We start from the raw sequence: 24,511 nt of genomic DNA on the forward strand, positions 1-24,511 counted from the left end.
TTAACGGATGAGGATTATCGCTTCAAGCACTACACAAACCATTCAAACTAATACTCACAGTACAGCCCTGTCACAGAAAAACGCGTGAGGCATGACGTATAGGACTTTTTAAAAATTAATTTATTATAGTTCTTTGTCATAGAATTTGTTATTTTAATGTTTTCAAGATTAACATATATCCATTCATATGCACAAAACAAAAGGATTGTATAAAGTCATTTCGTGTTCTGCTCTCCTCAGCAGTGGAGGAGAAAAATCTGCTCGAGTACTTTCACTCTTTTCTCTCGTTCATCGCAGGAATTATGTCATCTATACATGAAAGAAGATTAAGTGAACATCGTGATATTGACACCAGCGTTGATGTTTATGTCAGTGCATCATTTCATGACATTGATCTGAGCGTTGTGAAGATTTTATCCCATCAAGACAAAGACAAGATCTTTTAATAAAAGAGAAACAGTGCACATGTGATAACATCTCTTCACCTATAGCTGAAACATCTCCATCATATTCACACGTCTCTGATTCCCATACGCTCATTTATTTGACATCTTTGTGTATTTACGTTGACGTGTTACGTCATTATAAAACTCATCATTGACGATGATATTATAGATGCGTGATTCTCAGGTTCACAAGAGCGCTTATGCAAATCTGACGACACACGCCTCCGACTGCGCGTCAGTCCGTGCGCATGCGCGGATCTTTCATAGCCTCGCGCTGAATGATGTGAAGCGATCTGAATAAGATTTCCCTCTCCCGCAGGTTTACTGTAATAAGATCGTAAGAGAATATGGTCCAGATATTTGAGTGAACCTCTGAAATCCGAACATAAATGAGCTGTAAAGGGTCTGTGGTCAAAAAAGATAGAAATTTAAAGTAAGAGGACGGCTTCATCGACAGAACAATCTTCCCTTTTCTACACAGATCAGGAGAGTAATAAATTAGATAAATAATGTAAACAGCAACAACATTTACAACAGCACAAAACAAAAATGACAATAAGTCCAGGACGAGAGAGAAAGAGAGAGAGAGAGAGAGAGAGAGAGAGAGAGAGAGAGACTGTTAGGTGTTCACTATATGAAGTCAAATATTAGACAAAATTCCACAATAATATGGAACATAACAACATGACCGCACATATTAACATCTTGTCAATCTAAAAGTGATGTTGTGGTTGATTCACTGGAAATAGAAGGTGAACCTGCTGTGGGTCATGTGGATTTACATCCGAACACAAAATATATAGAGTTAATACTCATCAGGGCAGTGTTGGCTTGCTCACCGGAAGACTGCATCTATCTATTTATTTCTAAGATATTATTTATAAGAATGATCTTGCTTGTTCTGTAAACACCATGCACTGTGCTGTGTTTTACCTTACAGTGTTTTTTTCTGATTTGCACCTGTAAGGCTGCTTTGGAACAATGCACATTGTGAAAAGCGCTATATAAATAAATTGAATTATACTGCAAACTAACTGACCTCAGAGCAGTTTTACATTCTCACATTCAACTGTTGCAGATCAGATCAGATCAGATCAGATCAGATATATGTCTGTTTCTCAGACTGTGATGTTGTGTTTAGACCAAACGCGAATGGCGCGTCAAGCGCGAGTGATTTACATGTTATGTCAATGCAAAGACGCGATAGACCTACTTGCGCCGGGAATCGCGCGAATTGAGCGTTTAGCGCCAATCAGATGCTTGCTCTGGCAGTCAGGTGATTATGATGTTGCGAGGGGAGGCAGAAATCCCAAACGACCATGGAGGACAAAATCATCGTTGCTGTATGTGGATACCTAGAGCTGTACGATACATCTTACTTTTATCGAAACAGAAATAAAAAGGATCTTGCTTGGAAGAAAGTGAGTGAGGAGGTCGGACAATCGGGCAAGTTGTCAAAAAAGATCTTTACACAATTTAAGCAATATATATAAATGTAACAGAGTCAAGCCAGTGAAGTGCTGAGCAAGTATGTAAAGCTCACTCCTCTGCGGTGACCTCAAAGACTGCGGTCTTTAGCCTCCTCGCTAGAGCGCCCGACTCCCGTGCAGAACCGACCCGGTTCGAAGCCCGCATGTGTGGTTCGTTCCGTCACATATATATATGGGACTGGAGCCGCCTTGCAGAAGCCCCTCCCATGACGCGAATTCGCGTGTGCAATAAAGTGAATTTGACGCGCGAATGAAGCGAGTAAACTAAAATGTTCAAGCGTCCAACTACGCGCGAATAGCGCGATTCATTCGCGCTATTCGCGTTTGGTCTGAACACAACATTAGACGCATGCATGAATATTCTCATATATGATGTCAGACATTGAGCAACTGAAACATCATCACATACACGGATTCCTCGGACACACGCGCTGGCAAGACGCAAACTCCTAGTCTGGGTTTAATTCTTTAACTTATATTTTATTGTATATTAATTATATTAAATGAACTACTCAACAGTTATTGATTCTTTGAGGAGGTCTACTGGAAGTTAAGTTGTGGCCACATAACGTTTATGTTGTAATATACATGTAAATGTGATAACTCTCCCTAAAGAAAGAATGATCTGACGCTCTTCTGAGATCCGATCTGATCTGTACAACACCAATGACAAACTCATACAGTTCATCATTCTCTCATCCAGACTAAAATCTTATCTCCCAGTGGTGTTTAAATTCAATTTAAGCTCAGATGTTCCTCCTAAAATGGATTTAAAAGAAATTCAAACAGTTTGAGAATATTGGAATGAACAGTTGTGTGTGTTTGCAGTATAAACAGTTTTCTCTGTTTAAAGCTCAAGCAGAAGATAGTAGAGCTCAGCTTCTCTCTCTCTCTCTCTCTCTCTCTCTCTCTCTCTCTCTCTCTCTCATCCACAGCTTGATTCTGAATGATACACAAAGATTTGTTTCTGGCTCGGGAAGAGAACGTTTGAATCTTGAGGAATATACAAGCACAACCCCAACAATGTTTTTCTCTTGATTCTGAAGTGCAAGCAAGATCAGATCACACGCGCACACGCACACAGAGCTGGACATTTTACACTGAACACACATGAAGTGTCTTATCAGAGTCTCTGAAAGAATGCTGGAAACGATTCATGTAAACATCTACCAGAACAGAAAGATTAGAATTCTTTGTGAAGGTTGCTGACGTGTGGGGATGGAGAGAGGAAAGAATCAGCTCATCCTCTCCGAGTGCCGTTTCTACGGCCCTCCCAGCTTGAGCGGTCTGGCGTAAGGGTTCGCCAGCAAGTACCAGTACTGATCGAAATGATCCAACATGTATTTGGGGGCGTACATGTGTTCCTTAGGGTCCGAAGGTGGGTACTCCTGTACCGAGCCGTCGAACCAGCCCCCTGTCCGGATCAGCTCCCGGATGTAGTTGAGGTCCCGTTTGTCCTCGTAATCTCCCCAGCGAGGGAAGTCTCCGTTCTGAGCCGAAATGAGTTTGAAGTGAATGCCCTCCGGCGTGAAGCACCAGGAGCAGTGCCAGCCCGCGAAATGGAAGGGACTTCCGATGGACCACTGCACCAAGATGTGGCCCGTGTCATTCTCATACTTTCGGAATCCTGACATGGTGTAGTACTCCCGCCGGCGAAGCCGAATGCCGTCGTTGTCGTAGACATCCCTCAGCATTCCGACGGTACAGCCGGACACCACCTCCAGAGATCCCAGCTGCTTCCAGAAGAACCCGTACAGCGACTTCCGCATGTGGATGGCGAACGGCTCCGTCCAGCCGTCGAACAGCTTGAGGAAAATAACTCCTTCCTGAGCCGGAATTTCATCCGCGTCGTTGATGAGAAAGACATCGTCCGACCGCAAGCCGGCCACTCGTGACATTCCGTCGCGCGTCAGGAACGTGCGCAGATAGTCGTCGGCGATCCATCCATCCTGACGGCCGCCGTCGGGGAAGTGGTCCAGGAAGACATAGAGGATCTTGTGACGCACGTAATCATAGGTCCCGTTGAGCAGCAAATGCAGGAACCTCAGCGGCCTTCTCTCGCCGTATGCTGTGAAGTTGGACTCGCACACCAGGAAAAGGTCCACGGCCTGGCTGAGTTCGCGGAAGCGCACGTGCAGCAGGTCGAACTCGTGGTTGACGTTGATGGCGTTGATCACGCGCCGGGGGGTCTTGCGGGGCATCAGTCTCTCTTTAGTGGGCAGATTCGAGTGATATACCATGGTTGGCACTCCGCAGTAAGGGCCGTGCCACCCCGCCTGACAGACGCACTTCACCAGACGCTTGCCGTGCTTCGGTTTACCTCGAGCGGGACCCGACTCCTCCATGGATTTGGCTTGAGTCTTGGTGTTGTCGGGCATCTGCAGAATTCCCCGTTGACCCACTCTGGCCACTGTAGGTCTCGCTCTCAAAGCCTCTTCTTTAGGGGGCGCCATCTCCATGCCCTTACGGAAGCACAGAGCGCCTGCTTTGGTGCGAGCGAAATACGGGGTGCGGTCTTCCTTGAGGGGGTGGACACGACGGTGGTGGTTGCCCAGAGAGCGCAGCGGGTCTGGAGTCGATGTTTGTTTTGACTGGGATTTCTTCACTCCGGCTATGACGGGACCTCTGTGTGGATCAGGCTTGTGGTTGGTCGGGCTGCTGGGTTGCCAGGTGACCAAATTTCCCTTGTGAACCTGAACAAACAGCACAACGCATGATCAGAAAAACGTTGAGTGACTGTTTCAATATCATTTGCTTCATTATAATGTTAAATGTATGTCTGCTCGTTCACGTTTGATCAATTGTGTGTTCTGAAAAAAGTACTTTCCTTCTATTTGTGGTGTTTGTATAAGAAGTATTGATGCAAGTTTACAGCAGACATTTAGTGAAGTGACACTAGTGATTGTACCTCTGTGGTGACGGAGCTCCTGTGCTGCAGATCTTCAGGTCTCCTCCACGGCGGTGGAGCTTCTTGTTCTCGTCCCGACTGTCCTCCTCCGCCCTCACGACTCTTACTCTCCGACATCCGCTGGACCAGAGGAGGGCCTTCCTCCGGAGAAGCGCTGGACAGAGGAGCGGCGCCCTCCTTCCAGAAGAATCCTGTGACCATGATGAAGGATTTGATGTTGGGGTAGGGTGCGGACAGCTCCCTCAGCAGGGAGACATAGTGTAGGGCTTTATAGTAGTGCAGGAAAGAGATGACACACAGCCCCACCGTACAGATCAAGAACACTCTGTGACGTCTCATTTTCATCCTGACAAACACAAGACACAGAGATAAAAAATTTATTAAAGCATAATATGAAACTGCTCAGTAACAACAAATGAGACTTTGAATATTCCATTCCATTCCATTTTCTACCGCTTATCCGAACTACCTCGGGTCACGGGGAGCCTGCGCCTATCTCAGGAGTCATGGGGCATCAAGGCAGGATACACCCTGGATGGAGTGCCAACCCATCGCAGGGCACACACACTCACTCATTCACGCACGCACTCACACCCTACGGACAATTTTTCCAGAGATGCCAATCAACCTACCATGCATGTCTTTGGACCAGGGGAGGAAACCGGAGTACCCGGAGGAAACCCCCGAGGCACGGAGAGAACATGCAAACTCCACACACACAAGTCGGAAGCGGGAATCGAACCCCCAACCCTGGAGGTGTGAGGCGAACGTGCTAACCACTAAGCCACCGTGCCCCCCAACTTTGAATATTCCACTTTAAATTCATTTCTGTAAAGCTGATATCAATATTCACTGCTTGTCTGAATATGGATTAAGAAACAGAAATAGAGAGAGAGAGGATGTGTAAAGAGAGAGAGAGGGATAGAGAGGGAGAGAGAGACTATTCTTGGAGACTATTCACCATTCTTAAATTGTTTAATATCACCCTTAGTATACGTATATTTTCCAGAATCTGGAACCAAGGTCCCATAACTCCAATCCATACATGCAAAGACAAAATCGACCCCAATAATTACCGCGGAATTTGTGTTAACTGCAACCTAGTTAACTCTTGTGTAACATTCTTAACAGCAGACTTCTCCAGTATCTAAAGGACTGAAACATCCTGAGAAAATGCCACATCGATTTCCAACCAAAATAGCGCACATGAAATCATTTAATTTACAAAAAAACAACCAAACTAAGAGAAAGGTCTTCTCATGCTCTGTCAACTTCAAAAACCCTTCTGACTCAATCTGGCATGAGGGGCTTTTCTTCAGTTGATTCAATGTACCATCGGAGGAAAGACCTACGACATCATCAAATCAATCTACACAAATAACACATTAGCAGTTAGGATTGGGAACAAGCACACAGACTTTCTCTCCCTGAGTCGTGGAGTGAGACAGGGCTGTAGTTTGAGTTCTACACTATTTAACATTTACATGAATGAATTATCTGGAGCTCCAGAACAGTCACCTGCTCCCGCTCCCACCTTACTAGACACTGAAGTGACATGAATTCTCTTAGCAGATGATCTGGTGCTGCCGTCAGCCACAGAAGAGGGTCTACAGCAACATCTAGACCCCCTGCACACCTTCTGTCAAACATGGACCCTATCAGTTCACCTTAAAGACTCAAATCATAATATAACAAAAAAGCCCCAGGCGCCAAAACCAACATCTCAGTTTCAAACTACACAACATGCCCCTAGAACACACACAGAACTACACATATCTTGCTATAAACATTAGTAATATTGGAAACTTAAACCCTCCAGCATGCACTGGGACGGTTTGCAGCCGAGCGTGAATCGGCTGGGATGAGAATCAGCATCTCTAAATCCGAGGTCATGGTGCTCAGTCGGAAAAGGGTGGCTTGCTCGCTTCAGGTTAGTGGAGAGTTCCTGCCTCAAGTGGAGGAGTTCCAGTATCTAGGGGTCGTGTTCACGAGTGAGTGAAGGATGGAACGGGAGAATGACAGACGGATCGGTGCAGACTCTGCAGTAATGCGGTTGCTGTACCGGTCCGTCGTGGTGAAGGATTTACCGGTCAATCTACGTTCCTGCTCTCACCTATGGTCATGAGCTGTGGGTCATGACCGAAAGGACAAGATCACGGATACAGGCGGCCGAAATGAGCTTTCTCCGCAGAGTGGCTGGCCGATCCCTTAGAGATAGGGTGAGAAGCTCGGTCACTCGGGAGGAGCTCAGAGTAGATCCGCTGCTTCTCCACATCGAGAGGGGCCAGCTGAGGTGGCTCGGGCATCTTTTCCGGATGCCCCCTGGACCACTTCCCGGAAAGGTGTTCCGAGCATGTCCCACCGGGAGGAGACCCCAGGGACGACCTAGCACACGCTGGAGGGACCATGTCTCCCGGCTGGCCTGGGAACGCCTCGGTGTCCCCCCGGAAGAGCTGGAGGAAGTGTCTAGGGAGAGGGAAGTCTGGGCATCCCTGCTTAGACTGCTGCTCCCGTGACCCGGCCCCAGATGAAGCGGAAGAAAATGGATGGATGGATGGATGGAAACTTAAACAAGGCTGTGAATGACCTGAGAGACAAGACACGAAGAGCTTTTTATGCCATCAAAAAGAATATCAAAAGTGACATCCCAACTGGAATGTGGTTGAAAATAATCCTATCAGTTCTAGAAGCAATGGTGCTGTATGGATGTGAGGTTTGCGGTCCTCTCACCAACCAAATGGGACAAGCACCCAATAGAGTCTCTGTGAACAGAAATGTGTAAAAACATTCTACGGATACAGTGAAAAACTCCAAACATCACCAAAGAATCTCCAGTCACCTTAAGAATCACAAAGCCTTAAGCCATCAAGAGTTGAACCCTTCATCCAGCTGATCTCAGAACTAACTCTACAACTCAAAACATAACCAACCGACCCCAAACCCCAGCCAGACTAAACACAATGAGAAAAACACAAAAAGATAAGTATCTCAAACTCTCGACAGAAGTCAATTGGAATGCTGTTGGTCATTAAAGAGAGAATATAAAGTGTCAGAATACCTCACAAGTGTATCAGACCCTACTCTAAGAAAAGTGTCGAGAATGTACAGACTTTTTGATGACCAGCTCAAGGTAGAAATGGAAGACACACACAGACATGGACACCAAAGAGAAGAGCTACTGAGACCACACTGCACACACAAACAAGTGAAAACAGAGCTGCACTTTCTCCTCTCCTGTCCCAACTACACACACATCAGAGAAACATTCTTCCCCCAGTTTACAAACTTACACAAAGACTTTGACCAGTTTCAACAAAAGGACAAGATCTCATACATACTGGGAGAAAAGTCAAGAAGCTCAAACCTGCTGCAAGATATGTCAAGTCCTGCCACGACCAAAGAACAACCAGCACAACACAAAACAACACTGACAGGACAACACACACAAACTGACACAATCACCCTAATTGAGAACTTTAATTAAAACTCTTTCTGTTTATTTTGAGATGTATATATATATAGATTTTTACTTATAGACTTTTAATTTTATTCTATCTTCCTTTTATCTTAATCTGTATTTGTGCATGTTTATATTTAATCTTGTGCTTTGACAAGGTCATAATTCGATTAGTCCATGTCCTGCTTTGTTGACTGGCAAATAAAGCATAGCTGCCTTTGTCCAATGGTATCCAGTCCAAAAAAAATGCATCAACTTCCTCTGAATTGCGCAGACAACTCCATTCGGTGGATTTAAAACAGTCATTTTGTGCCAAAAAATATATGCATTTAAATTATTCATTACCAAAACTCTTCCCCTATATGATAATTGAGGTAGCTCCCACTTCCATCTTGACAATTTTTCTGATGCTTTTTGCACAATACCCTCCCAGTTCTTTTTCATATATGTTTCCTCCCTTAGGTATACCCAAAGAAATTTCAAACCTTCTTTTCCCCATTTAACTCCACCTGGGAGTACTGGAGGAGGTCTCTCTTTCCAATCTCCAATAATAAAACCCTTACTTTTGCTCCAATTGAACCTTGGAGATTAAGCTGTTTCATATAGAAGTAAGCTTTCTTTTAACACTTTGACATCATTTTCATTTTTAATAAAAACGGTTATGTCATCTGCATATGCAGACACTTTAAAAGGCTTTTCTTCCAAACCCTTCACAAAAAATCCATGTATGTTTTTCTTCATTTGACAGAGCAGAGGTTCGATTGCCAAAGTATATAGTTGTCCTGACAAAGGACATCCTTGTTCGAATACCTCTATTTATGAAGACTGGTTGACTTAGTCCACTTCCCACTTTTAACAGTACTGATGCCCCTGTATACAAGAGTTTTATTGCAGACAGAAAAAACTCTCCAATTCCAAAAGCCTTTATAGTATTAAAAACAAATATTAATGGTCTACTCTATCAAAAGCCTTCTCTTGATAGATTGATAAAATCCCAATATCTTGATTGTCCATATATGCAAGATCAATTACATCACTTAAAAGAAAAAGGTTGTCCATAATAAGATATTTTTTCAGACAATTTGAGAAAACCTTTGCAAGAATTTTATAGTCTGTGCCAACAGAGCAGCGGGTCTCCAATTTTTTAAAAGACCAAGATCCCCTTTTTTGGGTAACAATGAAAGCACAGCCCTTTTACAACTAGTAGGAAATCTTCCTTTTTCAAAAGATACTTTATATACCTCCAGCATGTCTTCATTAAGTATCCTCCAAAAGTTTCTATAGAATTCTGCATCATCAATACCAGGGGCTTTACCAAGAGAGAGTTGTTTTACTGCTTCAGACAGTTCCTCCATTTTTATTTTGGAGTCTAACTCCACTCTCTGTTTGTCATTTAATTTAGGCAAATCATTCAATAAAAATTCCATACTTGGCGTATAACACTTTAAGTGCCCTAAACAACTCATCATAAAATTTCTTTGCAAGCATACTTATTTCCTTTTGATCAGTTGTAAAAGTTCTGTCTAGGTGTTTTAAATAAATCATTTGTTTTCTTTCCATTTCTTTTTTTTCCAGTTTAAAAAAGAAAGAACTAGGAGCATTCATATCTCTTAAAGAAGCAAAACGAGCTCTAATTGTAGCTCCCTTTGGATGTTCATGGAGAAGAGTCCCCAAGGCCTTCTTTTTCTTTTCCAACCATCCCATATTTTCCATGTTACTATTAATTACATTCATTTCAATTTGTTCTATTTCTCTCTCCAATTAACTAATTTTGATTTTTATTAAGCTATTATTATGAGCAGTATAATTTTGACAAAACAATCTAATTGGGGTTTTTCCCACTTCCCACCATTGCACAATATAATAATAATCATTCTTTCGTTCCTTTCAGTTATTCCACAATAATTCAAATTTCTCACAAAAGGTCACATCGTACAACAATTTAATATTGAAATGCCAATAAAAGCTACAACTTCTTTATTTCTTTAAACTTAATTCAATTAAAACCAAAAAATGCTCTGTAATTACTCTTATTTTTACTTATGTAAAACCTTTCTAGTCTTGCTGCACTAAAGTGTTGACTTGAAACTTTAATCCATGAACACTGTTTTATTTTTGGATGTTGTTCTCTCCACACATCAAGTAATTCATAATCTCCAATGATATTACCTAAAACGCTTGCAGAAGGAGGATATGGTTCTTCTCCATTTCTATCCATGGTAAGATCTAGGGTACAATTTCAATCACCACCCAAAACCAAACTGTCATCCTTATCAAAGACCTTTAAACTATCATTTACTTTTTTTAAAAAGGTTATCCTCTCCGCTCCATTATTTGGGGCATATATATTAATAAATACAAAAATTAGACCCATTATTTCAACTTGAACTGCTAAACCTCAACCTTTTTCAATCTCACATAAATAAATTACTTTCATATTAATATTTTTTGTGAATGAAATTACAATACCGCACTTACATTAGACCCATTACTAAAGAAAATATTTCCTTCCCACCAAATTTTCCATTCTACCTCATTCATCACAACACTATGTGTTTCTTGTAAAAAAATTATATTCATATTTTTAGCTTGAATTTATTCAGATAGAACAGCCCTTTTATTTTTATCCCTCTCTCCATTAATATTAAAAGATCCTATTTTTAGACTCTCCATAAAAAAAGTAAGGAAAATGAAAAAAAAAACAGGAAAACATAAAGAGGGGACAGTTTAAGATGGAACGGAAAACATACCCCTTGTGCCATTAAACTGGTACACGTACTTTAGTCACACCTTTTCCTTTCTTTAATTTTGTCACAATTTTCTTTAGTCTGAACCTTTTCCTTTTATTGAGTTCATCAAAACCTGCGGATCTCTGTATTTTTACAGCCAAGGTAATGAATTGATCAATATCAGGAAAATGTCTTTTCACCTCAACTGTCTGACCGAATGTCTTTTCATTCATTTATTTCCGTTACAGTATACAACTGACCATCTCCTCCCTGAGAAGAAAAATCTGACATCTCCGATAAATTTTCATCATAATCCTCCTCATCATCGTCTTCATCATCATCACCGGCTCCTTCCTTCTCATTATATGTTCCTTTCCTTCCTCCTGTGAATCAGGAAGGCAATTGTCACTTACGATACTCTTAACAACAACCTCAGATGCACACGTAGCCTCAGATACTTCGCTGATTTTACTTTCTTCCCTTGTACACACAACCTCATCATTTACATTTCCACATTCTTCCAGATCTCTTTGATCAACAGCTTGTGCTTCCACTATTGGTGAAACAATCTCGGTTGTGTTAGCATTCGTTTCTTTAAACCTGCTTTTTGTGGGGGGGACCTTGTTTCTAATGTCCAATATTTCCACACTGACAACATTTCGGACTTTCAGTATTCACGTAAATCATACAAGACGTTCCTTCATGCTCTACTCGAAAGGAAATATCCAAAGACGGTGCATCTGTAAACATAAACACCTGACATCTAAACGAAAGCACATGTTTCAGCGCTTGATTCTTACAACCTAGCGGAATCAATTTTATTTCGCTAGCAAGCTTTCCGAACCGAAGTAATTCTCGTTCAATTTCACCATTTGGAAAGAACGGTGGTACATTGGAAACAACAACTCTTGTTGAAAGCGAAACCAGCGGGGAAATAACACAAAACACACCACTTACCCACACGCTGCTCTCAATCAATTGGCCAACCAACCTAACTAACCCTTTCACGAAGATCACGACAGCTTTATTCACATATACTACAGAATAAATCCCTTATAATCTGTGATTGTGTTGTTTTACTGCATAAAGCAACCGTTTTCTTTGTTAAGGGAGTCTAGTGCCCTTATGTCTGTCAACTCGTTGTGAGATTGTTTTCCTTTTTTTGCACCTCTTTTTTTCCATCAATTAAACATGTTTTTAGGCCTATAATCAGTGTCTTCTGAGCCTTCCTACCACCTCCCTTAACCCACACGAGACGCATTCCGACACTATTATTGTGTTTGGAGAGGTGAAGCAGTTCCACACTGTGATGTGTGTCTGTGTGATTTTATCACAACGTTGTCGTGCTGCTGAAGTGAATTGCTTAAGTTGTCGTCTCTCAGATGGTATTTTGTTGATATTTGACTCATTTGAATGAGTTTTGTTTGTTTATTCTGTTGTTGGTCATACGTGTTGTCTTTATTAATGTCTGGCTGTCAATGAGTCTCAAACCACACAAAATAAAAAATGATTCAATGAGGCAAATGAGACTTGACAGGAGTGCATGGTTTGAGTGATTTCTGATCAGTTGTTACTGTCATTTCCAACTCTTTGAATACAAATCACTTCTGATGTCCTGTTCAGTGCTGTGTGTGTGTGTGTTCGTGTGTGTGTGTTGATTTAGTGTGTAGTTTGGCTAATCCCGCTGTGATGACGGCTGCTGTGTGATAACAATTGAGTTTCTCGCAACCACAACATCAGAAGAAAAGAAACAAATGCAAAAACGAGATCTACCTGTCAAATCTCATGGATTTGTGTCGTCATCATTTTGTGATGTGGAAATAGAATAATAGAAGATGCAGCTTTATCTCTCTCTCTCTCTCTCTCTCTCTGTGTGTGCATGGGAGCGTGGGGTGGAAGTTCTCACAGCGTTTATTCCTTTTTACTTTGAGGCGGAGTGTGAGGATGGAGGCCCACACCAGCGGCCATGGAGTTAGGTGTATACCTGAAACAGGTGTATCTGTTGAGGATGTACTCGTCGCTGTGGGCGTACATCACACAGCAGCAGTCATCACAGCGGGATTAGCCAAACTACACACTAAATCAACACACACACAGCACTGAACAGGACATCAGAAGTGATTTGTATTCAAAGAGTTGGAAATGACAGCAACAACTGATCAGAAATCACTCAAACCATGCACTCCTGTAAAGTCTCATTTGCCTCATTGAATGTGTCTCGTGTGGGTTAAGGGAGGTGGTAGGAAGGCTCAGAAGACACTGATTATAGGCCTAAAAACGTGTTTAATTGATGGAAAAAGAGGTGCGAAAAAATGGAAAGCAATCTCACAACGAGTTGACAGACATAAGGGCACTAGACTCCCTTAACAAAGAAAACGGTTGCTTTAAGCAGTAAAACAACACAATCACAGATTATAAGGGATTTATTCTGTAGTATATGTGAATAAGTCATCTTACATGTCATGTGGCAGACTCACTTCCTGGACTGGTATCTCCTATTAAAAGAGGGCGGGGCAATAGTTGTCCTTATTTATTCTGGCGGGTCATACCATGTTGATAGTGGGGCCAAGCTATACTGTAGGGGGTTCACAATAAAAGACTCGTAGACCAGTTATGACGAATGAAGACAAAGAGTCAGGACACGATCAATCGAAGAAAATGTATTGAAGAAAAATAGTTTGTAGTTTTGCCAGCAGAACTCGGCTTCAGCACTCTCCAGGAGTTCCACCGGCCCTCCTGCCTTACACTAGAAATACAGTGATATTTAGGCTAACAGAGGTTTCTAATTACGTCAACACTTAGATAAATCAAGCTCACAAACTTGGTTATCTCACTTAAACACAACACCTTCAAAGACTACTAAAGTCATGGGATAGGACATTTAGTCCTAAAGATGATAAAAAATGACAGGCCTATATGCAAAGACATATTAAAAGGTCATTAAGTCTCCAGTGCTATGTCCATCTTGTGACTTTCCACTCATTCTCACTTACCTGGAAAACAATACAATCACACAAACACACACACAGACACACAGGCTCTCAAGGCTACAGTGCGCTAGCCTAAATTGTTTTGGAACATAATGTTAAAGGGTCCCTTCTAACAGTCACAATGACCTAAAGGAAGAGAGGCCCAAAGCATTCATATAATCTCAATTGAGTGCTAGCCAATCTGCCGGTTCATACCGAAAACTGGTGTGTATTTTTGTTATGATATGAATTTTTAACATACCACATTACCAGTGTGTGTCGCTTGAACAACGTGCAGAACGTACCGCGGCAAAACTATTTCAGTGAGGTCCCTTTTCACTGTTGCACTTTGACTGGCCATTCACACAGAAAGCATCTTTCTATGCCGCATCACTACTTTATCATCATTTTCTATATAAACATGCGTAAAGCGGAGTAGTTTGGATGTTCACGCATACAGCGTTTGTATTGCAATGTCCAATGTGGCAATGGAAGTTTCTGACACTACATTCATGCATTTGGCCGACGCTTTTATCCAAAGCGACTTACACTGCATTACACTACACAATTTCAAAGAAATGTTAACATAAAGTTTACACTAAAGAATAATAACAGAATAAATAGCCCAGGGCAGGTCCAGGTACATCGTCACAACATTACTGTGTCAGCTGGCATGTCTGTTTCTGAGAATAGAGATGGCTCGGGTCACATCAGACACTTTTACCTAAAACAATCATCTATTGACAGAAGACTGAAGTAAACACGTGGCTCAGCAGTTACCAACATCATGGTGATCTTTAACAGGTTATCTGAGATAAAACATGTCAGTGAAAATTAAAAATCCATTATCCAGCATCATTTACTAAGGAAATAAATGTTAAATCTCAGTACTATTGTGTAATATTCTACAGTATTTCATCAGAATACACAGCTGCTGTTGACCCGCTGACAGTTGAGAAAGAAGTTACGACATCTGGTGAAATGAGCATGCCAACCAGATGAACCTTTGCACATGAATGGTGAAATCTTCAGTTTAATGTTATAAGAATCACTTCAGCTATCACATCTGACATCTGGACATGGTCTGTTTTACACATCAAGACATCATGTTCTCTTCATCACACGTCTCTCTCTGGATTACTTGATTAACCGCTCAAAACTGATAACACGTCACTCATCTTAACCTTACAAACTATTTACTTACAGTAAATTCACACTACATATGCTTCATTATTAATATAAAATATGAGATAACATTTACAAATGATTCAATCAAACTCATGTTCGTTTTATTTGAATGTCATGTCTTTGCTTAAAGTCAAAATGAAATGAAAGAGGACCATTCTATTTGTTTTACACAGTGTTGTAGTATTTAATATAAATGATTTATCCCTGCACATAATTATATATTTTTCTTATTCATGTGTACTTGTAATCTTTAATCAAAAAAGGTTAGAATTAGAATTAGTAAAGAAAACAGAAACCTTTTTTTCTCACAGGAGGTTTGTATCGGTAACAACTGAAATAATATTTGTGTCCAGTCATTTAATCAAGTGGGATCATGTACGTGATCCAGCCGTGTGTTATCACACAATAAACTCACAGTATCATCAGGACCCCGACAAGAAATGGAAGATGTTCATGACCCTTAACTTTATATTTCTGTGAAAACAACCGTTTAATTATAATCTTACAGTCATCTGATTTTCTTCAGTTTGTAATGTCAAATCAATATCTTTGTGTCATAATTTTTGTTGTTGTAAAAAAACATTACAGTTTTATACAGCACTGGCTTGTGTTGACTGCCCGACCAAACTGAGTCTGAATTTAATCCTGCATTCTTACAGCAAATGAATCCAAATCAATAATCCCATTTTTATGACTACATGCCATTTTTGCATTGTGCAGGTTTCCTGTCTGTTCAATTTTTAGATTCCTGTGACTTTTATTTTGAAATTTGTTTTTTCTTTCCATCTCAGATTTCAGTGTCGACATGTTTTCTGCAGAGGGGCTTCAGTGAAAAGCTCACGTCACATCACGTCTGTAATATTTATTGTGTTTGTGACTGTATATCACATCACACACAGACTCGTGAGAAACAGGGAGAATGATGTGTGTGTCTGGATGGAAAATTAAGAAACCAAAATGAGAAATGAGCTAAAGGGTATAAACCACTGTTATAAAGATGATATGAGATGCACAAACCTCAACTTACAACAACTGTGACCTTTCAGATCTGAACAGAAAGTTAAAAAAATACACTTTCTGCACAATTACAAGAACGTCAACACACAGATTTCCGGCGGAAGCCTCTAGAGGAAACAGGATTGTGTGCTGTGTAAGATAACACAAGAGCACGTCTAAGGACTCACACTTTAATAACACACATCAGCCCACAACAACACGAGCCCAGATCAGACAGAAATGACATTCAATGAACTGTACTTCACTCAAAGTCCTCATTCTGTGTGTGTCTGTGTGTTTGTGTGTTTGTGTGTGTAAAGTGAAAATTGTGAATGTAACAGTTGGTGTTATGGGCAGTTGGTCGACGCAACATCACACTGGCAAACCAATCACCTGCTGTGTCTACGTATGTTCCCATGGAAACGGACGTCACACGTCATGTGTCACCAAAAGTGCTCCAGCCAAACTTGAACAATGTGTGTGTGTGTGTGTGTGTGTGTTTCTGTGCAAGCATATCTGAGACTGCTGCTGTGTTGTGTACAATAGATCTCATTCAATCTGCCTGTTCATCACACACACACACACAAACACTCTGCACAACAACAGACCAACAACCACACCAGTAATAACCCCACAGCAACGCTCTGACATCATGGCGCTAGGGCTGCAACTAACGATTATTTTAATAATCGATTAATCTGTAAAAAAAATTTCGATTAATCGATGAATCGGATAAAAACAAAAACCAAGAAAAGCATTCATTTCCAACCCTTTATTCAAAAACAGAACTAAAATCTTTAGAAAGTGCACAAGCATGTTGCTCCTTGAACATCCCTGAGCTGTTATAAAAATAATAAAATCAAATAAAAATGGACTAACACAAAAAACATACACATGTATGCTTTACATCTGCAAAATATATAGACTTTTTTTTAATAAAAGTGCCACCTGAGCTGCCAGAACAATAAATAATTTATAAAAACTAAAGAACAATACAAATCAGAAAACTTAACAGGATTTGTTTGAATGTAAGAACTTGTTCTCTACACTACACTGCAGACAGACACTCGCAGACGGACATACTTTTGCAGACGCACACACTGACAAACACTGACACACACACACACTCTCTCTCAAATTCACTTGAAGCTTATTCATTCAATTACTACCATCATTGTAGTAAGTGCAAGCTTCATTTATACACCACATTTTAACAAAGCTTAAGACGACCAAGAGCTATAAAATAACTTTAAAATTATATTAAAAAGTACAACACACACAAATATATTTGTCAATAATAACCTATATGGGAGAAAGCACAGAATATACACTGCAAAAATTGCTTTTCTAACTTAGTTGTTTTGTCCTGTTGTCAGTCCAAATTTAAAAACAAATCTTATATAAAGAAACATGTACTAGACACATGAAAAAGCATAAGAAATTATGTCTTTTGTTTTCTGAAAAAAAAACACCTCAAAATTAAGTGATTGTTTGCTTAAAGCAAGAAAAATTATCTGCCAATGGGGTACAAAAATAATCTTAATGAGATATAATTTCACACAGAAGTTTTAAGCATCAATTAATTTTCTTGTCTAGTAATCTTTATTTAAGATTTTTTAGATATTTGGACTGGAAATTAGACAAAATTACTAAGGAAGTTTTGCAGTGTAGCTATACATGACAACAGATTGATAAATGAATGGTCCAAAAAAGGCGAGTGAATAAAAACGTGTTTTTAGTCTTACAATGCAAAGCGCAAAGTAACTACACCACCCCTGATTATACTGTTATTAACGAGCTAATGCTAACTTGTGATGCTTGTCAATCTGGATAACGAGTAAACATCCGCACCAGGGACATTACGTTCTTCACTTCGAAACGGAACAAAAGTAGGATTCTGTAGTGACTTAACCTGCTGTTGAACTCCCTTCCTCCTCATCACAGACTCCAACATGTTTGAGTTTCAGTTACTGGATCATTGCCGCGTTGCTCCCGCCATGTCGCGTTTGCATATTTTGTAGTTAACACAGTTTTTCTGTTTATTTAGTGTGAAATGCTCCCGCACCTATGATGACTTGGGTCGCGCTGATTTCTCTGCCTCCGTCATGTATCTTTCCTCCGCTCGTTTTTTAATTTTTGCTCCGCCCTGTATATGAGGCGCCGAACTCTGCTAGCATCAGTGCGCGAGAGAGACCGAGTGTGTTTACTTCGCTCCGCGCTCAAATAAAGTTTTTTTTTTTTGATAACCAAACGTCTCCGTGTCGCGCGACACAACGAATCGATAATGAAATTCGTTGACAACTTTTTTACTAATCGATTTTTATCGATTTTATCGATTCGTTGTTGCAGCCCTACATGGCGCAGACATTTGCAAACACATTCACAGATCTAGTGTATACTTCAAGCAATACAACTAATCCTAACAAGTGTTCATCAGGAGAACGGCTCTGCAGAAACTCAGGTCATTTTCCAGAAGTCAAACACACACATACACACACACACACACACACACACACACGAGCGACTGTCTCTGTAAAGTTCTCAGAAGGCCGAACAGAAGTGTTTCAGCTATACTGTGTGTGTGTGTGTGTGTGTGTGTGTGTGATCCGCTCTTTCTCTGTTGAGTGTGTTTGTGTTTTGCGTGGCGAGTGTGAACATCGCACATATTGCAAATGTGCAAACTGAAAAAAATTCTATTACAGAATTATTTTCTTAAAATTCTAAAAGCTAGGTATAGACCACTTTGGATGACGTAAACAAGGCTGACCCAGAGCTGGTCCAAACCAACTTCCTGTTTCAGTTTTTTAACACTACACAATGGCTGAACAAAATGCAACTAACTGAACATTTTTAACCCAATCAAATTGTTAAACGGTTAACTTGAAGATTCAACTATATATGTGAGATTTAAAATAAAAAGAAATGAATAGACTGAAAGCAGACGTGCTTCTGGACCAGTGTTTATATCTTGTGAAGTGGTCTATAGTCTTATAGTTTTAGGTTGACGCAGACAGCAGAGAGACGTGTGAGGAAGATGCTCAAAAATCTGAAATAATGTAAAATATGTATTTTTCAGTTTTTAAATATATATTTTACAAATCTGAACCATTATTCTATCACACATCGCATTATTTAGCAAATAATTGTATATCACATTTTTCTTTAATATCGTATGGTTATATAATTTTTCAATATATTTAAAAACAATTTAAATACATTTTAGAATAAAGAAATATTGTATTGAATATTGCATTATTTAGCATGATATCTCATTTTGCATTGTTCTTTAAGACGCACAGCCCTAGTTTCTGTACACAATAATTATAAAAGAATGTAACACAGTCATTTGTGTTGAGTTTGTGTCACACTGCAGAACTGAATAAATCCAATTCAACATGAATGTTTTAATGTTTAGAGAACGGAAGCTTCCAGACATCTGACTAAACATTTGAATCATTTCCAGATCTGTGCTGCTAATGATGCAAAATATCAGAGAGTTCAATAATTTCATATCATAAAGTTATATTAAAGTGTGTTCTGCCTGCTCGTGTGTGGTGACACTGAAGTCTCTGTTGTATGAAATGACTCTTTTAAGATTCAGATGTTGAGAATCATCACGCTGGAACATTGGGCTGGGGGTTTTCCAGAAAACATGTGGAGTGTTTGGAAAGGATGAGCTTTTGGCAGCGACAGGAGGAGTGTGTGTGTGTTTGTGTGTTTCCAGTATCAAAAACTCTTGAGATGTTTGTGTGTTATTATCCCCCCTCAGATGAGACATGAATGGAACATTCCAGCCAGTGTCTCGCTCCACACACACTCAGAGGTCAAAAACAGGTCAGCACCATTTTGGCAACAGTGGGTGTGTTAAGGACACAGCAGTGTAAGGTGACACGACACACACACACACACATGACAGAGATACACACAAAGCAAACCGCTTACAGAGCATCACATGCCCCAACATATATTTAACTGTAATGTTACTCTGGGATTTTTATTTAAACAAAAACAGTTGAGAATCTTTTCCTCTGAACCTTTGGAAGAAAACTGACCGTGTTTCAATAAAAAAAGATAATTCTGCCAAAAAAAATCGTAATTCTGTCATCATTTATTCTCCTCATCTTGTCTTTCAATTTTTTTGAGAAATGTTTTTTTTTGTGTTCATACAATGGACTTCAGTGTTGTTTGATTATCAACATTTTTCAAAATATGTCCTTTAATGTTCTGATGAAGAAACTCACATACAGGTGTGACATGACATGAGGGTGAATAAATGATCATAGAATTCACATTTTTGAGTGCTATATCTGTTTAAAGGAGCCAGTCTTTGATGTTTTTGAGGCTTTGATTGTGATTTTTAGGTGTTTAACACATATTTCAAGTCTATTGTTCACCGCTGTCCATCTTCTAACAAAACGACTGGATTTCTTCTGGTCTATATAAAGTCCCTCTTTCCGAAACACTCTGATTGGTTAAGATGATCCGGTCTGTCATGATTGGTTCCCCGCTGTGTGTGTGAGTGTGTGTGTGTGTGTGTGTGTGTGTGAAGATGTCCCACCCATACCATATCAGCCTCTCAGTTCAAGTGTATTCATAAACTTTGGCTTTTGGCAATAAACAGTAACAATGGCGTCAACTTCACATTATCAGTTAAACACATGGATAGATCAAAGTGTAACAGAGGTCTGCTAGTGCATGTACATGTGCAAACATCAATCTTTGATAGAGATCGCACGTTATTTTCCTACTTTGGCGAGGGAAGTGACACTGGACCTAATGGTGTCAGACCGGTTACATTAATGAACATTAATAACAGAAGTGTTAGTTTTGCCTTGTTATATTGGACACCGAGTTGGATAATAAATCAAGCAGATGGACCAGGAGACATTTGCAAGCTGGACTTCAAAGGACGTTACATAGAAGTGTTTAAGAGGTAAGCGCACAAACACAAACACTGACACACACAATATCAGTGTGTTACACAAAACAGCTTTCACAGCCGATGTTAAAGTCATGAAGCTGTTATTTGACAGTTGTTTATCTTAGAATGTGTGTCGCTGAATTCTTATCACCAGCTGTAGGACTGTGATGAAAGTGAAAGTAGTTTAGCGCGCAGCTCAGTCAAATGTGTGACACATGACATGAGAAACATTCTCAGGAGAAATTCAGAGAAACATCGATTTCTCATATGAATGTTTCATTTCTCATGATTTGACCCTTAAAAACAAACAGAAGCTATCATCTGACCGGTCGCTCTGAAACACAAACACAGCCAGTGAGCAGATGTCTCTGTGTGTGTGAGTGTGTGTGTGGACTTGCTTTTTATATGTTAGTGGGGACCTAAACCTGAATGCACACCAACTCATGGAGACTCGTGTCACTGTGGAGACCCAAATTAAGGTCCTCACGGGCACAAAAGCTTGACATTTTTGAAAATCTAAAAATGCAAAAACAGTTCTACAATATTTAGGTTTAGGGGTTGTGTTAGGGGATAGAATATACAGTTTGTACAGTATACAACTCATTACACCTATGGACTGTCCTCATGGAGATTATAAAACATACATGTGTGTGTGTGTGAGTGTGTGTTCGGTGACATCATCATCCCTCTTAAATCATAGCTTTTGTTGAAGAGAAACATGCATTTATAAGAACAATGATCAAACAGGTGAAATCATTCAATCTAATCAAGACTTCTCATATAATATTTGCACGTACACATGTTTGTGACTGACTGACTGTTACAATCCTCTAAATGTTTGTTGTCTGTCATCTTAAACCCCGTATGAGGTCAGCGACTGTCTTTAGAAACACAACATGCGGCATCTGCTCTGTGTGTCACGCGTGTGTTTCACGTGTCTCTATGTGTGTTGTAGGTCAGTAACCTGTGAGCTGAAACTCAAAGTCCATCGTGAGCAAACAGAACAGAATAAAGTCGAGACATTCACACCACCAGCAGATTCACTGACATCAACCTGAACTCACTCTTCACATCCTCTCTGATCCGTCCGGACCAAAATAACACGTTTACACTTCATTAGGATCCATTTTCACATCCAGACATTATCTTCACGACAGATAAGACCATCACAGTAATGCAAAACATTACTCATCAACGTCACTGTGAAGATGTCAAGTTTAGTGTCGTCTTTAAGTTTTGATTTAATCTACATCACTACAGTCATGAGAATAACTCACAGTAACACACAAAGTCACGAGTGACATCTACACCTGTGACACTACAATGATGCTTAAAGATGTTTTAGTTGTGCAAATGTCTTAATACCTTACTTTGACTTTCTGATGTTTTGAGTGAGATTCACAGACGTCATATTGTTTTTTCACAGAGATCTGATGTCAAACTGCATGTATGAGGCCTGTTTCACCAACACAACACTACATCACCATCAATAAATCACACATTACCGTGACTGACGTCAAATTCAAATGCTAAAGTCTGACATTTGTTTGACAGGACGAACACTCCAGACACCATCATCATCATCATCATCACCACCATCATTGATGGAAACAACAGCACACACGTTAACATCATCGGTTCTTGTCATTTTGTTATCAGACAGATGTGCTTGTGTAAGATCTATCCCCATCCACCCGTCCTGTCTCTCTCTCTCTCTCTCTCTGTCTTTCTATCTGTGCTGTGGAGGTGAAATCGTCTCACCCATCGCCTGATGATATTCTAGATGTTCATTGCGGATGGAGGAGGCGCTGCATCGGTCACGGTGGAGGTGAATGTGAACGGACGGAGGCTTTTGTTCTCATCAAACCGGATCTGCGGACTCACGGTTCGCTCGGTGAGCGCGGACGATGCTTCACTGACGGTCCGGCGGTGAGACGCGATCCGCTCGGCTGCTGGCCGTGTTTAAATCCATCCCTATGCGGAGGAAAATCACTCTCGGCGCCCTCCTCCTCGAGCCGTTTCTCGTCCGATAACGGGATCCGACGCTCGTGCGCTCCGATTCTTTATCTCTGTCTGTTTTCTGTGCTCAAATGACGCTTTTCCGCCCCAGCAGCGATCGTGTGTACCGGGGGCGCGAGACCCGCAGCTCCGCCCTCCGTCCGGACCATCACAAACCATCGCGAGTGCGACGACCAGCGGCGCGCGCGCACACTTCAGCTCGCCGCACAAACTCGTCAAATCAAGCAGAACATCACACTTTATTTATGTCTGTGACTTTACGAGTTTTATTTTTTGATATTACATCATTCACTACTGCAGTAATTTTCCACGTAACCGTGTGTCTTATCACATCATGTCACTGTAACTTACCTCAGCATCAGTCATCGGTCCGGATCGATCTCCCTTCAGTTTTGTATTCACATCATATGTGATGAAGTTAACGTACTGAGATTTTTGACCGATAATTCGAGGCAGTTCTTAATGTCCTGTTTGATGTATGGATAAATGTTTAACGTTTGTCTATTATAAGAAACTGAAACAGGAAGTGCTTTCGGACCAGTAACGTTACTTCTGGATCGTTTACATCTTGCAAATGAGTGTATAAATAACCAACGATTTTAACTCTTTACTGAGTTTTTAAAAGCAAGAAGGACACATTTAGTCATCTTTAGGCTAACATTACACTCTTATACTGAAGGTTTGCGGAAAATCTGTTTTTGATGTTATCGGTTACACTCACAATCAGGTTCTGATGAAAAAATTATATGATCACTTACATATATATTAGATTGACACCTATAAATTATTAAAGCAAACAATAAAATATATAAATCCCTTATGTACGTAAGTGAGGTAACACGAAATGACAGTTAAACATCGCGGCATTTGACAAGGTCGAGAAAGCGCGTGCTGTAGAAAAGCGCGCACTCACACACATCAGACACGCGCATTAAGCAAACAGAGGCACAGATTTATAGCTGTTGTATTTCAACCCCAGACGATTATTTTCAGCTGTCAAAAGACGGATTTATAACATTCAAATGGTCAGTTTTACAACACGTGATATTCATTTCAGTGCTGTATCGTGAATGTCAGTCACCAGCTCTGAGTAACGTTAGTTTTAAAACTAAAACCTATAAATAAACCGCAGGGAAAGCTCGGTCTCAGTTATTTTTAGGTTATGGAGCTTTAAGCACACAGCGATGTGTGGCTCTGCTAATGCTAACAGCTAAATCAAGACCCCATCAGTCATCAAAGACAGGTGGGCATTCCGTGAAAAATATCAACCTTAACACGAAAAAAATCAGTTTTTTACCAGCGGTGTTTACAATCTAAACAGCACAGATTTGAACATTTTGTGTTTCAGATACTCATGTGAGATCTCTCTTCACATTTGAAAATCATTT

General features: G+C 40.5%; 1 protein-coding gene across 1 annotated transcript; it reads right to left on the bottom strand.

Moving 5' to 3' along the window:
- Positions 1–97: 97 nt before the first annotated feature.
- On the bottom strand, positions 98–23,272 carry mgat3b (beta-1,4-mannosyl-glycoprotein 4-beta-N-acetylglucosaminyltransferase b). Its single transcript, XM_056750190.1, has 3 exons — positions 22,866–23,272; positions 4,845–5,190; positions 98–4,629 (listed from the first exon to the last, which is right to left on the bottom strand). The coding sequence occupies exons 2-3, from the start codon at positions 5,187–5,189 to the stop codon at positions 3,199–3,201; spliced, it is 1,776 nt and encodes a 591-aa protein (XP_056606168.1). The 5' UTR covers position 5,190; positions 22,866–23,272; the 3' UTR covers positions 98–3,198.
- Positions 23,273–24,511: the final 1,239 nt, after the last annotated feature.

Source organism: Triplophysa dalaica, chromosome 6 (assembly GCF_015846415.1).
Source record: "Triplophysa dalaica isolate WHDGS20190420 chromosome 6, ASM1584641v1, whole genome shotgun sequence".
Classification (NCBI taxonomy): domain Eukaryota; kingdom Metazoa; phylum Chordata; class Actinopteri; order Cypriniformes; family Nemacheilidae; genus Triplophysa; species Triplophysa dalaica.

Coding starts and splice junctions, on each gene's coding strand:
- mgat3b (XM_056750190.1), bottom strand. CDS start 5,189: ATGAAAATGAGACGTCACAGAGTGTTCTTGATCTGTACGGTGGGGCTG. Junction 4,630..4,844: donor GGAGCTCCGTCACCACAGAG/GTACAATCACTA, acceptor CTGTTTGTTCAG/GTTCACAAGGGAAATTTGGT.